This window comes from Crocodylus porosus, unplaced genomic scaffold, assembly GCF_001723895.1.
Source record: "Crocodylus porosus isolate Cpor-Errol unplaced genomic scaffold, CroPor_comp1, whole genome shotgun sequence".
Lineage (NCBI taxonomy): Eukaryota > Metazoa > Chordata > Crocodylia > Crocodylidae > Crocodylus > Crocodylus porosus.
In genome coordinates, this window is record NW_017728906.1 from 129,329,432 (window position 1) to 129,345,816 (window position 16,385).

A 16,385-nucleotide genomic window follows, 5' to 3' on the forward strand; every position below is an offset into this window, starting at 1 on the left:
ATAGGTCACCTGGTCATAGAAGGAAATGAGATTGGTCAAGCAAGACCTACCCGCAACAAACCCGTGCTGGCTATCCTTTAGGATGTTGGTGTCGGCCAGTACATTAAGGATGGTCTCTTTAATAAACTTTTCTAAGACCTTCCCCGGTACAGAGGTCAGGCTGATGGGCCTATAGTTTGCCGGATCCACTTTCCTCCGTTTCTTAAAGATAGACACTACATTGGCCTTCTTCCAGTCTTTGGGCATAACACCAGAGCTCCAGGAGTTCTCAAAGATCCATGCCAGAGGCTGGGCTATGATGTGCGCCAGCTCCTTATATTGGCCATCCACTTAAATTATTATTGTAAAGAGGTGAAACTAGAAATATTGCAGGATTAAACATAACTACTGCCTCACACAGTGCCATCTGGGAAAAGAAACACTGGCGGTACAGAGGAGGCAGTGAGTTGAACCATCTAGGATCCCCAAAAGTATGTAAGAAAACATTTTAAAAAATGCTCAAAAATGTTTATTGAGCCATTTCATTTAATGTTCTGCAAATTCCTGGTAAAAAATTTCAAAAGTTCCTTGTGATTTTAGGTGATCAATATGAGACATCTTATGGGGTTTTATTTTTAGAAGATAGAATGTCATGATTTACAGAGATTCAGACCCTTTAAAAAAGTCTGAACTTGAGATGTTGGCTCGTTTTTTAAGCTTCCCTTAATGTACTACAAAACTGATAGCTTCCATTTGTTAATATTATGAAATACAAGATAACGTAAATTTAAGATAATCCAATACACACTAACTACATCCTGGTATACTATTTGCTATACATTCTTTATTGCCCATCAGTTTAGCTTTAGAAAAATATTGTTCCTTTCAGAGTGTAATGTTTTCCAAACTGCTCTTTGGACAGGATCTATGCCTTTCTCAGTGGTGTATACACATAACATCTGTGAGAGGCAAGGATTTCTTAGGGTGATGTCTTTTCCTGGATGCACTATGTAGTAGGGATTGAGTTAGGCATGCTTTTGAATGTAAGACATTCTTTGTCAGGCCTGTACGACATCTAGCATAATAGGGTCCCTATCTGGGAATTATAACATTACTAAAACAAACACGACCACCAGCATCTATGCACTGAAATTTAAAATTGTGTAGGTAGACATGTTGCATATAAGAACATTTGCAAAACAACAGGTATGTAGATAGACAAGTATCTATTTTGACTTTTCCTAGCAAGAGCTGAATATACAAATTTTACAGACTTGTTTTTACTCTGTTTTTTCTTTAAGCTTTCCAGTGTCACTATTACTCACACATAGGGACTTACTTAAATCATGGTGAGACTAAACAATTTTTGTGGGTTGGTCACAGCATAAAGAGCAAATTTTTCAGATGCTTCCCGGATGTGCTCGGCTGGCCCCAGCCCTCAGCACTGATTAGAGAGGCCCCAGAGGGGGGAGGATGGATGAGGGCATGGCTGCCATGTTCTATGCTGCCCTTTGTGCCACCCTGCCTGCTGGCACCTTTCTTCTGCCTTGTCCCCCTGTAGACTAGCCTGCAGCAGTGAGGATTGCTGGCTCCCACTGGGGAGCCAGCATTATTTTTTTATTTAGTTTGTTAAAGTTGTTGTCACAGACAATCCAGATTTTCTGTGATTTCTGCAGTTGTGAATTGAGTAGACCCCTACTCATATACCTTATTGCCATATGCATTTGACATTCTTCTGAGTTGCTTTAACTATTTTCATGTTTGATCTTTTTTCAAAACTAACAATAAACTTTGTTTACTTTAGTCTCTTCCATGGCTGCATTGCTCATGTTACTCTGTATACATGTATCTGTAATTTTGTGACATGATTTAGACTATGGTCAGATCAGGTGTCCTCTAGTTAATGGCTCCTCTCTAGTTAATGTCTATCTGCCTGTTAGAACAGCTCTGGCTTTGTGTGTCTAATAAACAGAGAGGCTGCAAAGACAAGGTGAAGGAGATTAAATATCTCCCTGACACCCATGATGTGTACTGTTTTTTCAATGCCATCAAAGCCATCTACAGTAAGAATACTCAGGGACCAACACCCCTGAGATGTAAGGATGGAGGAGACCTGATCAAGGAAAGGGGAGCCATCAATGCCTGTTGGAAGGAACATTTTGAACACCTCAATTGAGACTGCTGTTGACAAGAGTGTTTTCAACTCCATGTCAACCTCAGCCTTGAATTATCAACACGGAGACCTTGTTGACCCTGATAAAAAACTGCAAATTCTCTGACAACCCCCCTCAAATCTGTGATTAAAATTAAAGGACCCCCACAGCCTCCCTCAGCCCTGCTGGTGACCCTCACTCCCCCTCACAGCTTCCCGAACCCTGCTTGTGTCCCTCACTTCCCCAGCAGCCCCCCAGCCCCACACATGCAGGCAGAGACACAGACACCACCCTCCCCCCAGCATATAGGTGTGTTTGGGAGGATGGGGTGGGACAAGTGAAAAGGAAGGAGTTGGGGGAGGGCAGATCAAGAAGGTGGGGGAATGTGTCTCTGTGCCACTCCCAGAAGCAGGGCCAGAGAGGTGAGGGCAGTGGTACTCCTCTGTGGGCCACACACAGAGAAGGAGAGGGGCACATCAGGGGCCGCTGGCTCCATGCGGCACACCACAGAGCCTCCCCACCTCAGTTTGGTCTGTGCCCACTCCCAGGAGCAGGGCCAGGGGCACGAGGGCAGTGGTGCCCTCTACAGGCTACACATGCCTGCCCAGCTGGGGGGAAGGGGAGCCATGCACATGGCAGACACCCTCATGCCACCACCACACTGCTGCTCGCATGGCCGTGGGCAAGCAGTGTGGGGAGCAGCGGTCCTGTGGTGCTGGCGGCCGCCATGTGCAAGTGGCAGTGTGGTGGCACGATGGCAGCTGCCACCATGCCAGTTGTCCATGGCTGGCTGCGGTGCAGCACAGTAGTGTGATAGCAGCCTCTGTGTGTGAGCCCCCCTTCCCCTGGCTGGGTGGGTGTGTGGAGCCCACAGAGGGGCACCGCTGTCCTCGTGTCCTCTCTGTCCCTACTCCTGGGAGTAGGCACAGACCGAGCTGAGGTGCGGGGCAGGGAGGCACCATGGTGTGCTGTGTGTGGCTGGCGACACTTGGCGCACCCCTTCCTGGGTAAGAAACAACAGGAATGCACCAGAGGAGATGATGCCACCATGCCCTGCTCCATCCATGCTCGCCCAGGCTGAGGGAGGGGGAGGTGTTGGGGAAAGTTGATGAGCACTCCAGTCTTCCCCCATGTCTGCCAGACAGACCTGCCATTTTGCCAATCCCTGGTTTAAGTAAGATATCAAGTGGCACAACTGACATGATCTTCACAGCTCACCAGCTGCAGGAAAAATACCAGGAACATCATAAACCTCTCTCCATGGCTTTCTTTTGAGAGGCCAAAGCCTTCAACTCTGTCAGCCAAGAAGCACTGAAGGGGTTCCTTCTGACGCATGGATGCCCACTGAAATTAATCATTGTTCGCTGCCTGCTCCATGACAGTATGCGAATAGTGGTTCTCAGTAACGCAACTACCAGCGATCCCTTTGAAATTAAGATGGGAGTTCAGCAAGGTTGTGTCATCGCTCCAATACTCTTCTCAATATTCCTTAACCACAATGATACACTTGATCACCAGCAAGCTTCCAGTCAGAATGGAGCTAAATTACCAAATGGATGGTGAGCTGTTTAATTTTAGCTAACTCTACAACAAAACCAAGACCACCTTGACCTCAATCATTGAGTTCTAGTATGCTGATGATGTTGTAGTCTGTGTTCACTCAGAGACAAACCTTCAGACAATTGGCAACAACTTTACTGAGTCATACAAGAAAATGGGACTGACACTTAACATTCAGAAAACTAAGGTACTCCATCAACAAGCTCTTAAGGAGCAGTCCCCAGCTCTGGTAATTCAGATTGACAGTGAGACTCTAGGAGAACACTGATCATTTCCTGTGCCTCGGAAGCCATCTCTCACGAACGGCTGACATCGATGAAGAAATCCAACTTCTCCTCAAATGTGCAAGTACAGCCTTTGGAGGCCTGAGGAAATAGGTGTTTGAAGACTGCAATATCAGAACCAAAACCAAGCTCATGGTTTATCAAGCAGTTCTGATCCCCACCATACTATACGGAGCTGAGACATGGATAACATGTAGGAGACACCTCAAATTGTTGGAGAAGTACCATCAATGCTGCCTGTGGAAGATCCTTTGAATTCAGTGGGAACAGATGCATCAAAATTAGTGTTCTGTTACAAGCAAACACCACTATCATCAAGGTGATGATCATCCAACATCAACTTTGCTGGGCTGGCCACATCATATGGTGTCAGATCCCAGACTCCCAAAGCAAGTTTTATTCTCCCAGCTCAGTCAAGCTGGAGGGCACAGAAACTCAAGGAGGGCAGAGGAAGCACTTCAAGGACGTTTTTAATGTCAATTTGAAAAAATGCAACATCAACATAAACTCATGGGAGAATATTGCCCAGAATGGCCCCAAATGGAGGAAGAGCTTTTGGCAAGAATCTGCCAAATACTCTGAAAACTTACAACGACAATAGGAGACAGAAAAGTGAGAGTGACCGAAATAGCATGTCACAGACTGAATCAAGAAACCAGAGCCACCCACCCCACGTAGAAATACATGTCCAAGTTGCAGCAGACTGTATAGATCTCGGATTGGTCTCATCATCTGCAGAAAAGGACCTGGAGGTTACAGTGGACGATAAGATGGATATGAGTCAGCACTGTGCCCTTGTTGCCAAGGAGTCTAACAGCATACTGGGTTGCATTAATAGGAATGTTGCTAGCAGTTTGAAGGGAATGATTATTTCCTTCTATTTGGCACTGGTGAGGCCTTATCTGGAGTACTGCGTCCAGTTCTGGGCCCCGCACTATTGAAAAGATGTGGACAAGTTGGTAAGAGTCCATTGGAGGGCAATGAAAATGGTTAGGAGGCTGAGAAACATGACTTATGAGGAGAGGCTGAGGGAACTGGATTTATTTAGTCTGCAGAAGAGAAAGTGAAGGGGGATTTGATAGTAGCCTTTAACTACCTGAAGGGTGGTTCCAAAGAGGATGTAGCTAGACTGTTCTCAGTGGTGACAGATGACAGAAAAAGGAGCAATGGTCTCAGGTTGCAGCAAGGGAGGTTTACGCTGGATATTAGGAAAAACTTATTCACTAGGCAGGTGGTGAAACACAGGAACAGGCTACCTAGAGAGATAGTGGAATCTCCATCACTCAAGGTTTTTAAGACCTAGCTAGACAAAGCCCTGGCTCAAATGATATAGTGGGGGATGGTCCTGTTTTGTGCAGGGGGTTGGACTAAACTTCCTAAAGTCCCTTTCAACCCTAATTTTCTATGAACCATCTTTGGACCCACAGATAAAACAATCATGGAAGCCAATCACCCTTGACTGCAAGGGGCTGCTGAAGAAAAAACGGAGGCTACAAAACTATTAAGTGACAATGGCTGATTGCATTCCAATAGGAAGAGCCATTGATAGGAGTACTAAGGAAGGCACTAAGGGTCCAACCAGGTACCAAGGGGGAGTGATTCCCCTGTAGATGGCTCTGACTGCCTTGATTTAAAGAAGAATGAGGAAGAGATAAGGAAGGTTGTTTGGCAAAAGGAAGCAGGACAAGGCTCTTGAGATCAGAGATGGTCAAGGAAAAGATGACTGTAAGTTTGAGGGCTCCACCAAGAGCCTGGAGATTTTCTCCTGATGATAGCAGTAAGGGCTGGATTGCTGGAAACCCCAACAGCAGGATTAATAGATCACTGAGTTCAGCCCCCTGCCCCAGTGGCACGAAGTCAGCTAGGGTCAAAGGATCCCAGCAAAGTAAGTGTCCAAATATTTCTTGAAAGAGCCCAAAGTAGGTGCCTGCACCACCCCTGGAAGGAGTCTATTCCAGGCCTTGGGGGCTCAGACCGTAAAGAAGCTTTTCCTTATGTCCAGCCTGAAATGGTCTTGGATGAGTTTGTGACCATTGGACCTTGTCATCCCTTGGGGTACTCTGGTGAACAGGCGTTCCCCCAGATCCTGATACACATCCCTTATGTACTTATAGGCAGCCACCAGGTTACCCCTGAGCCTGCACTTTTCTAGGCCAGAGTTCCATGGCTCTCAGCCTCTCTTCATAAAGCCTCTCTTGCCCTCTGATCCTGTGCGTGGCTCTCCTCTGGACTCTCAGAAGCTTCTCCACATCCTTCTTGAATTGTGGATCCCAGAATTGGATGTAGTACTCCAGTTGTGGCCTCACCAAGGCTGAGTACGGTGGGAAGATGACATCCTGAGATTTACTTGAGAAGCATCTATTGATGGAAGCCAGAGTTTTGTTTGCTTTACCAGTTGTGACATTGCCTTGGTGGTTCATGTTCATCTTGTGGTCAATCATGTCCCTTTCAGGCATGGTGCTAGTGAGTGTAGCACTGCCGAGCCTATAAACGTGCTGCGGGTTTTTTCTCCAAGGTGGAGTACCTTGCATTTTTCTGTATTGAATGACATCAGATTTATATCCAACCACTTTCTAAGCCTACCTTTCTAAGCCTATCTAGGACAGCCTGAATCACCAGCCTATCCTCAGGTGTGGAAGCTCTACCCCAAAGTTTAGTGACATCAGTGAACTTGCTCAGTCCACTTCTGACACCATTGTCCACATCGTTAATAAAGAGGTTAAAGAGTAGAGGTCCAAGGACGGAACCCTGGGGACATCACTGGTCATGGAGCACCATGATTCACTTCCGTCGACTACCACTCTCTGTGTCCAACCTCGGAGTCAATTCCCCAGCCACTGGACTGTGATGTGGCCAAGGCCGCAGTTGGCCAATTTTTCCATGAGAAGATCATGGAACACCAAATCAAAGAGTTTTTTAAAGTCCAGATATATGATGTCAATCTCTTCTCCCCTGTCCAGGTGATACATGACCTGGTCATAGGAGGAGATGAGATTGGCCAAACAAGACCTACCCACAACAAACCTGTACTGGCTGTCCTGCAGGAAGTTATTATCAGCCAGCTTGTCGAGTATGGTCTCTTTGATACTTTTTTCCAGAATCTTTCCAGAGATTGAGGTCAAGCAGATTTGTCTGTAATTCCCCGGATCTACTTTCCTCCCTGTCATGAATATCAGCACCAGGTTGGCTTTCTTCCAATCTTTGGATACTTCACCTGAGCACCACGAGTTCTCAGATATCCTTGCCAGTGGCTGGGCTATGATGCCTGACAGCTCCTTAAGTACTCTGGGGTGCAATCTGTCAGGACCAGCTGACTTGAAGTTGTCCAGCCTCTCAAGCTGCTCCTTTATAAAGTCTACACTGAAGCTGGGTATAAATTCACCCTCACCCTGGCCATCCTGCATCATGTTAGGTAGGGCGGTCTCTTTGGGCTGGTGAATAACCGATGCAAAGTACCCACTAAGCAGGCTGGCTTTTTCCAGGGCTGGGGTAGGAGTGATCTCCCTTGGGTGCCCTAACCTGCTGGTTTTGTAGTGAAAGCCTAGCAGGCTTGCTTTGGTGGTATTCCACCCATCCCCTGGTGGGATTAGTTTAAAGCCTGGTCAAGTAGGTCAGCCATTCTGGCTGAAAAGAGCTTCCTTCCCAGTGAAGTGAGGTGCAGGCTGTCTCTCCCTAGCAGACCACTGCCTCTCTCACCGAAGAACAGACTGTGATCATGGAAGCCGAAGCCTTCATTATGACACCAGCACCGCAGTCTTTGGTTGACTACCTCTATCCATCTCTCCCTCCTCAGCCAGGAAACTGATTCAAATTCAAGACCACAGGAACAAGGATTTATTTACCTACCTTTCATCAGTTTCACTGAGAGCTAGACAATTAGAATCCCAGCCCACAAGTAAAAAGCATACTTTTTAAGCTGTGATTTAGAAGACAATATATACAATACAGAAAAAAATCATGCTTTGTTTTTTTGCTTTTTCAACATAAAATATAACAGAGCATCATCATTATTTTCTTAACTCTGTAAATCAACAATGCAAAGCACTTTTTAACAGGTAAAACAAGTTGCACAAAACAGTATTACTTCCTCCCACCCCATAGTAAAAATGGTGGATAAACTCCTTTCACAACCCGTGTTGAACATTCTCCTTGGATGGCAATTAGAGATGTATAGGTATGAAACATTTTGGTACTTAGGTCTTTAGTGAGCTAACGCCTTGTACTATTTCTAGATCTGCAACACAGTCAGGCTTTTTAAAAGTGCTTTTGGATCAGTTAGTCACTTTAAAAATTAACCATTGGTACTGAGAAATCTGAGTACTTATGTTTAAAATAAATACCCTTGCTTTATGAATGAAGTCTTGTTTAATGCCTTTAGTTATTTATATACCTAGATGCTTTTAGCAGAAAACTAAGTACTAAACTACAATTATTTCTTTGCATACATAAGAATGAAACTCACAGACTTGTTTTCCCACAGCATGACATACAAAGTCACAAGGTATTTCTTTTCATGCAATGTGTTAACCATGGTGTTTTCATTTCTGGATAAAGAACTGAATGTTAGAGAGGTTCCTTTAATAGAGGGTAAGGAAAAAAAAAATATCCCCATAGCTAACAACTACAGTTTTGTCTAAGAGTAGACTGCTCTTATGGGAGCATACCATTCAAACAAACATAAAATAAAGCTTTCAAATTATATCTGTAAATCACTAACTGTGACTTTCAAAGGCCTAATACTCAAGACCAAGAGTCTGAAAAACTGATGCCAAAATAGTCACTAGTAAAAATGGTTTTCTATACAAAAAAAGGTATAATCATTAGCTATGAAACTTTCTGTGGTATTTATACAGTTTAGGTAATTACAGAATATAACAAAGCCCAGTTTCCAAGTTCCAGAGGGTTAAAAGTTAAAAAAAACCCATTAAATAAAAATTACAGTTACTAATTTCACCTTCAAAGAACTTAACACATTTCCAAGACAGAATGGGACAGGCTCTGCAAAGTATGGCTTTTATGCTCCACCAATGCTTTTTGGATGGTATCAACTAATTTAAGCAGAATTTAAGTTTGTATTTGAGAAAAATTAAATATTATTACTTTTCTAGACCTAGTGTTTGCAATAATATTCTGTATCTAATTGAAAGCAACTAGTAAACTGACAGGCAGAAACAAGGGGCTAGATCCTGGCCTGGGATTAACAATACTGAACGAATCAACTCTGGACAACATCATATGTGGCCTTCCCTGTCTCTCTTATTTTTAACTTTTTAATTTCCTGTGGCCACAAATAACAGAAAGTCTCAAGGGCAATATAGTCTATGAGCCACAATCTAGGAAGCACTGGACCAGGTCCTATGACCTATCAAAGCTTCACTCAGCACAAAAACAGAAGGAAACTATCTGTAAGTCACTCTACTCCACACTTTCTCAACCGGCTCCGGGGGCAACTGAGACAGGGCTTATTTCACAACTACTCTAATTTGTTTCCAGCATCAAGAGACATCAACCAACCATTTTGGAAGCTGAAGACTGCTTGAGTACAAGCTCCCCTTTTCTCTGACCATGCTCTGAACATGCCTCTTATGTTATGGACCGTTACACGAATAACACAGGGCCAGCAACATAGGATTTATGCCACCTGGGGATTTTTGCCTATACTCCACTGCCACTTTAAATTTGCTTTGGAAAGCTAGAGCTATACAAAACAAAATTAAAGGGAGGGCAGCAATGTAAATCAAAAGTTTTAAGCTATTAAGTGAAATATAAATTCTTCCTAATCATTTCATTAAGCTACAGAGTCTGAAGCCTAATTATGACAAGTTAAATGTCAATATTAGTTATTTTACTAGTAACCAGCTTAAAAGAAATACATGGCATTGGGAACTATGGGAAAAACATTTGGCTAAAACATGATCTTTGAATTAAATATTATTCCCATGTTACTGTATCAAAAATCAATACTGCCATGTTTCCTGTTCTAAACTAATCAAATCTGTGGCAAAGTGGTTGGGAGTAAGGTCCCCTGCCTGCATCTTGAGGCAGAACATTGCTGTTGTGTTGTCCAGAAATATCCATAATATCTATTTTGAATGATGAGCCAAAAAGCACTTTAGAGAGCAGCAAGCCATCAAACAGTTCTAATGTTTATACAGCGTTTGGCATCTTGCATGTTCCAACGATCATGAAATATCTGATCTTAGAAATGAGTTCCATGATCTGTTCGGGAAGTTTCTGTAATAACTGTGATGCAGGACTGAAAAAGGCTCCCTTACGTATATTTATTATTCTTTATATTCTATCACATAAAACATTTTTGTACAAATACATATGCATACCACCTATTTCACAATATAATTTAATACCAAGACAAGTCTTAATAGCTTCAAGCCTACTTTGTCTATAAAGATGTTATATATGTAGAAAAGGCCAAGAGACCTGTCGTGAATTATGGGAAAAATACTGATTTTTGAATTGTCTGTTTCAGGAGGGTCAAGTTGTGGCAAAATATCCAAAAAGCTTAAACCTAGAACAAAGTATTGGCTCTTCCTCAGTCAGACAGCTCAAATGAAAGATATACTCTGGGTGCGTATTAGAAGATATTTATCTGTAGATGAAGAGAATGAACCTGTTTCATGGTGGTATGAAAGAATGCATTTCTTTAAGATGAGCTACTATAATAACACTGAATAATAATAGCTAAAATTATAACCGTGGAACAAAAAAATAATTTGCATGCACACCCTCCCAATGGACTTCTCTACTGTGCAGTCACTCTCTACTTCAAACTTATTTTCCTGCTCTGTCTTATAGGTCTGATGAACTACTACTTCCTTCCCCACCCTCACCACCAAACTCCTTTTCAAATCTGACTCCTTCCCCGTTGCCTTTTCCCAACTCTGAAGACTTTTCTCTGTGACACTATGAGGAAAGCTCTGAATATGAGAATTACATGACAATACAATAGGAATTTTATAAGGGACAGTATTATTTGCCAAGTAGTAGAATGCAGTTAATGAATACAAAATAGTTCAAGATTCAATTTAAAATGGCATATGTAGTAATTTTTTTATTTACCTGACATCTTTTTCAAGTTGTGCAATATGTTCTTTCTGTAAATGTATCTGAGCGTCTCTCTGTTTTACAGTTTCAATGAGGTACTTGTATGGCTGTTGCACTTGACTCAACAAAGAATTGGCTCGGTCAAGCTGATAAAAGAAAGCAGTGTTAACAGTTAAACATTTACAAAATACAACTATAGATACCCTATGATAAAACAGAGGAGTAACCTTGGTATTCATTTCATGATGAATGTGTACAACCCTTTAACATTACATTCTCAGTCTATTTTCTGAACTTATTTTCTACATCTGCTTCTATCTTTTTACTTGACTTACACTCCCTTGAATTCCACTGACGATACTCCACAGTCAACTTCTGCCTTCTAAACTCCACTGAAACTGCTTTTAGCATTGTTTTTAATGGAATAAATTTTCACAAATATGGCTGCAATGGTGTAGACTTACAGGTTAGAAAAATGTGAGTGCAGACAGTGTCTCAGATGGTTGTTCTCACTGGGTGCATTTACACATACAATTAAGGCAGAGCAATAAACTCCAGCACAGTTCATGCTAGAGCCAACTGCTTCCAGGCACAGTGTCTTCACATATACCTGGGACTGCAGAACTTTGAGCTAGGGTGGAGCAGCTCTGGGCTGGTAGGGGACCTAGGGGGAAGCATTGGGGCTGGCTGGGGCATGACAGTGCTAAAGTGCGTGGTTAGGTGGCATGCGGCCCCTGTACCTTAGTACTCTCATGCTCCAGCCAGCCCCTGTCACCATCTACAGGTGTGTTTCAGCACACACAAGTACACCACTGTAAGACAGTACTGTCCCTGACAATACTATCTTACAGTGGAGTTAATTAATTTACTATGTCCTAATACCAGTACACATGTATATGGTGATAATTTCATGTGGAGTTAATTAGTCTACTCTAGAGCGAAGTGCATGTGTAGGTGCACCCACTGAAAGCAGATAACGTGGCTTTCATACAATCAATTTTTTGTCTTATTCTAGAGTGGAAGCTGAAGTCTCTGAAGGCCCACAGAAAACTAATGGAAGAAAAAAAACCTTTTCTAGTCAACAACAACAACAATACATAAACTAGGCCAACAAATCTAAATCTAAAACAGTATAAGGGAACCTCCAGAACTATTTAGCAGTAGGAAACTACCGGGGTAGAAAAGCAATGACAAATGTGATATGATGGGTATAACAAGTGAATACAAGATCACTGCCTAAAACCAGTGCTCAGTGAAGACCAAATATCAACATTTCACATTCCAAACAGGTGGAAGAGTGTAGATGTCTAGGATAAGAACCAATACATTTTCTATATAAAATAAAACCCTTTACTATTTAGATACAGACTACTCTGGAATGGATTTAACTGAAGATAGTTACATTTTTTCCAGTTCGTTTATAATAATCATGAAGAGATGAAACAATTTACATTTGCCAAAAAAGACTTAGAGGGTAGCTGTCCCATTTTTTGCTGCTCCAAATAAAACAAAAAATCTTATTTCCTGAAGGAACTACTCCTATTTAAGTAATATTTTAAGACTTCTCTAAAATCTAGGGAATGCATAATAATTCTCTCTTGCTCCCACTTAAAAATAATGCCGAGACAGGAAAGAAGTATTTCCTGTCTACAGTAAAATTCCAAGTTACTTGTGAGAAAAACAGACAAAAGTTTTCAAATACACTCTTTCTAAGAAACTGAGCAGATCTACACATGAAAATGCTGCTGGATGGGTTTTCTCTAGAGTAATTTACTTTGGACAAAACCCACCCTGGGCAGGTGTCTACATGTATATCCATTTGGGAGCAGATTTGCTGCTCCTGGCAGCATATTGCTTCTGCTCCCTCCAGCTATTCACTGCCCCCCCCGCAGCAGCTAAAGTGAGCTCTAGGCACCCCCAGAGTGCTAGCCCAGGGGCTAGGAGCACAGGACCAGGAGACAGCTGTCTCCTGGTGGGGGCTGGGAGACTGCTTCCTGCCCCCTGGAGCTGCCTGCTGCCCACAAGGGTGGGCTCCAGTGGTGGAGCCCAGGGGGGCACAATGTCCCCCTGCCCTGGCAGCAGGAAGCTCCTTGCCCCTGCCAGGGCAGGAGGCTTGGAAAGATCTGTGGAGGACGGGAAGGTCCCAGGCCCCTACCCCAATCCACTAGTGGGGTAGCTAACAGTGAGCCTCTGGCTGGGTGGGGATTCCCAAAGAATACTGGAGGTAGCAAGGAATGCTGAGAAAACTGAGAAAACAAACATTTACATAAGAACATAAGAGATGCCATTCTGGGTCAGACCACAGGCCCATCTAGCCAAGTATTCTGTATCTCTCTGGCATAAAGGAGATGGAATCATAGAAAATTAGAGTTGGAAGGGATGTCAGAAGGTCATCCAGTTCAAGCCCCTGCTCAAAGCAGGACCATCCCCAACTAGATCATTCCAGCCAAGGTTTCGTCTAGCCAACCTTAAAAACCACCAAGGATGGAGATTCCAGAACCTTACACAGAGAGGAAGAATATTAATGCAGGGCTCATGCAGACTGATCTGTCCCCTCTTTCCTTACAGGTTCCAGCATTTAGAGATCAAAAAAATCCTAATTTGGAGACTGCAGCCCTATCATCATGTTTATTACCTGCTGATGGACTTGCACTGCAGGATCGTTTCTAACCCACTTTTGAACTTGGTTAAATTTTAGCCTTTACAAGATCTTAAGGCAGTGATTCCCATGAGTTCATTACATGTTGTATGAAAAAAAGAACTCCCTTTTGTTTATTTAAGGCTGCTTTCAATATTTTTATTTTACGATCCCTAGTTCCAATGCTATGAGAGATGATAAATAGTAAATTGCTATTTATTTGTTCTAACCCATTCATTATTTTATAGTAATAGTAATTTCTTCACAACTTTTGCTAAAAACATAAAACAGATAATAAAAGCATAAAATCAACAGCTTTTGCTAAAAAACATACAATAATACTACTATTTAATAGACCTCTACTGCATCCTTCCTTAGGTATCTTTTCTAGGGCATAGACCAATGGCTTGAAGTTGCAGCAAAGTAGGTTTAGATTGGATATTAGTAAATATTTCTTCACTTTTAAAACAGTGAGGCAATGGAATATACTGCCTAGGGAAGTTGTGGATACTCCATCAGTGGAGTTCAAGAGGAGGCTAGATAGCCATGATCTAGACGTGCCTATGCTTATGCTTTTCTATGGCTATTTCCCATGTTTTGCTGGTTGCTGAATGGAACCAGAGGGAATTGTTTTACCCTCCTGCTGCTACATATGTCCAAAGGGGAAGGATTGACACAACTACCATCAAGAAAAAACTACGGGTGGTGGTGGTTGGAGACTCCCTTCTGCAGGAGGTGGAGGGATCCATCTCCTGACCTGACCTGACCTGTTGTCTTGGGAAGTCTGCTGCTTGCCCAGAGCCCAGATACAAGATGTCACGGAGGTATTACCAAGACTCATCTGGCCCTCTAACTACTACCCTATGCTGCTCATCCATGTGGGCTCCAATGACATTGCCAGGGGAAACCCTAAGCAGAACAAAAGTGACTACAGGGCTCTGGGCGCAAGGGTGAAAGGGACAGGAGCTCAGGTGGTGTTCCCTTCAATTCTTGTGGACAAGGAAAAGGGCCCGGGCAGGAGCAGGCACATTCTATAGATCAATGCCTGGCTACGCAGGTGATGTCACCAGCAGAGCTTTGGTTTCTTTGACTAAGGGAGGACGTTCCAAGAAGAAGGATTGCTGGGAATAGATGAGATCCATCTGACAAAGAGAGGGAAGAGCAACTTTGCAGACAGACTTGCTAACCTAGTGAGGAGGGCTTTAACTAGGTTTGCTGGGAGATGGGGGCCAAGTGGGAAGTGGATCAGTTCCTGGGGCCAGTTTTGTTCAATGTCTTCAACAATGACCTGGAAGATGGCAAAGAGTGCACCCTCAGCAAGTTTACAGATGACACCAAGCTGGGGGGAGTAATAGATATGCTGAAGGGTAGGGCTGGGATTCAGAGTGATCTTGACAAATTGGAGGACTGGGCCAAAAGGATTCTCATGAGGTTCAACAAGGTCAAGCAGAAAGTCCTGCACTTAGTACGGAACAATCTCATGCATTGGTACAGGCTGGCGGCTGACTGGCTGGGCAGCAGCTCTGCAGAAAAGGACCTGGAGGTTACCGTGGACAATAAGCTGAATATGAGCCTGCAGTGTGCCCTTGTTGCCAAGAAGGCTAATGGCATCCTGGGCTGCATTTGTAGGAGTGTTACCAACAGGTGAGAGGAAGTGATTATTCCCCTCCATTTAGCACTGGTGAGGACACATCTGGAGTAGTGCGTCCAGTTTTAGGCTCCCCGCCACAGAAAGGATGTGTACAAACCAGAGACAGTCCAGTGGAGGGCAAGCTGGAGAGATGTGAACAAGTTAGAGAGAGTCCAACGACAGTGGTGAGGGGGCTGAAGCACATGACTTATGAGGACAGGTTTAGGGAACTGTGCTTATTTAGTCTAGAGAAGAGAAGACTAAGAGGGGATTTAATTCAACTACTTGAAGCAGGATTCAAAAGAAGATGGAGCCAGACTGTTCTTAGTGGTGGCAAATGACAGAACAAGGAGCAATGGTCTCAAGTTACAGCAAGATAAGTTTAGATTAGATATTCAGAAGAAGTTTCTCACTAGGAAGATATTAAAACACTGGAACAGGTTACCCAGTGAGGTTGTGGAATCTCTATCCTTGAAGGTTTTGAAGACCTGGTTAGACAAAGCCTTAGCTGGGATGATATAATTGGGGATAGTTCTGCCCTGAGAAGGGGGCTGGACTAGATGACCACCTGAGGTTTCTTCCAACCCTAATTTTCTATGAATCTATATGGCAGGGTTTTTTTAAAAGCCTTTCTTAGAGGCATTGGGTGTTGTCTGCAGCCAAGGCTAGGGATTTTGACTGCAGTGTGCCAGTGCTCCTGCTGGGACTTAACCCAGAGGTTCCTGGCTAGATGGTTTTTCTCCTCCTGGCTAGATGGTCTTTCTCCTCTGCTCAAGGTGAGACCAATTGCCATATCTGGAGTCATGAAGAAATTTTACCCTTTGGTCAGAATGGTATGGACTGAAGAGGGCTTTGCCTTTCTCTGTAGCAGCTGGCTTGGCCCTCTTCTTGGGATATCTCTAGAGTGTATATTAACAACCTTTGTACCAGCATGACACTGGCTGCTGTTGTGGTCCCCCTTCTTTACCTGTGGTAAGTTAAGGTGTCTTGAGTTTTGTGTTTCATAGTTTCATAGTTTGTAGGGTCGGAAGGGACCTGAGCAGATCATCTAGTCCGACCCCCTGCCATGGCAGGAAAGA

At 43.5% G+C, this 16,385-nt stretch overlaps 1 protein-coding gene across 1 annotated transcript in view; it reads right to left on the reverse strand.

Annotated features, from left to right (window-relative positions):
* Positions 1-16,385, reverse strand: part of PIBF1 (progesterone immunomodulatory binding factor 1) — a 182,403-nt gene that overhangs the window by 41,817 nt on the left and 124,201 nt on the right. Inside the window, exon 15 of the mRNA XM_019529805.1 lies at positions 11,054-11,184. Coding sequence (XP_019385350.1) covers positions 11,054-11,184 — 131 coding nt within the window. The remainder of the gene's footprint in view (positions 1-11,053; positions 11,185-16,385) is intronic.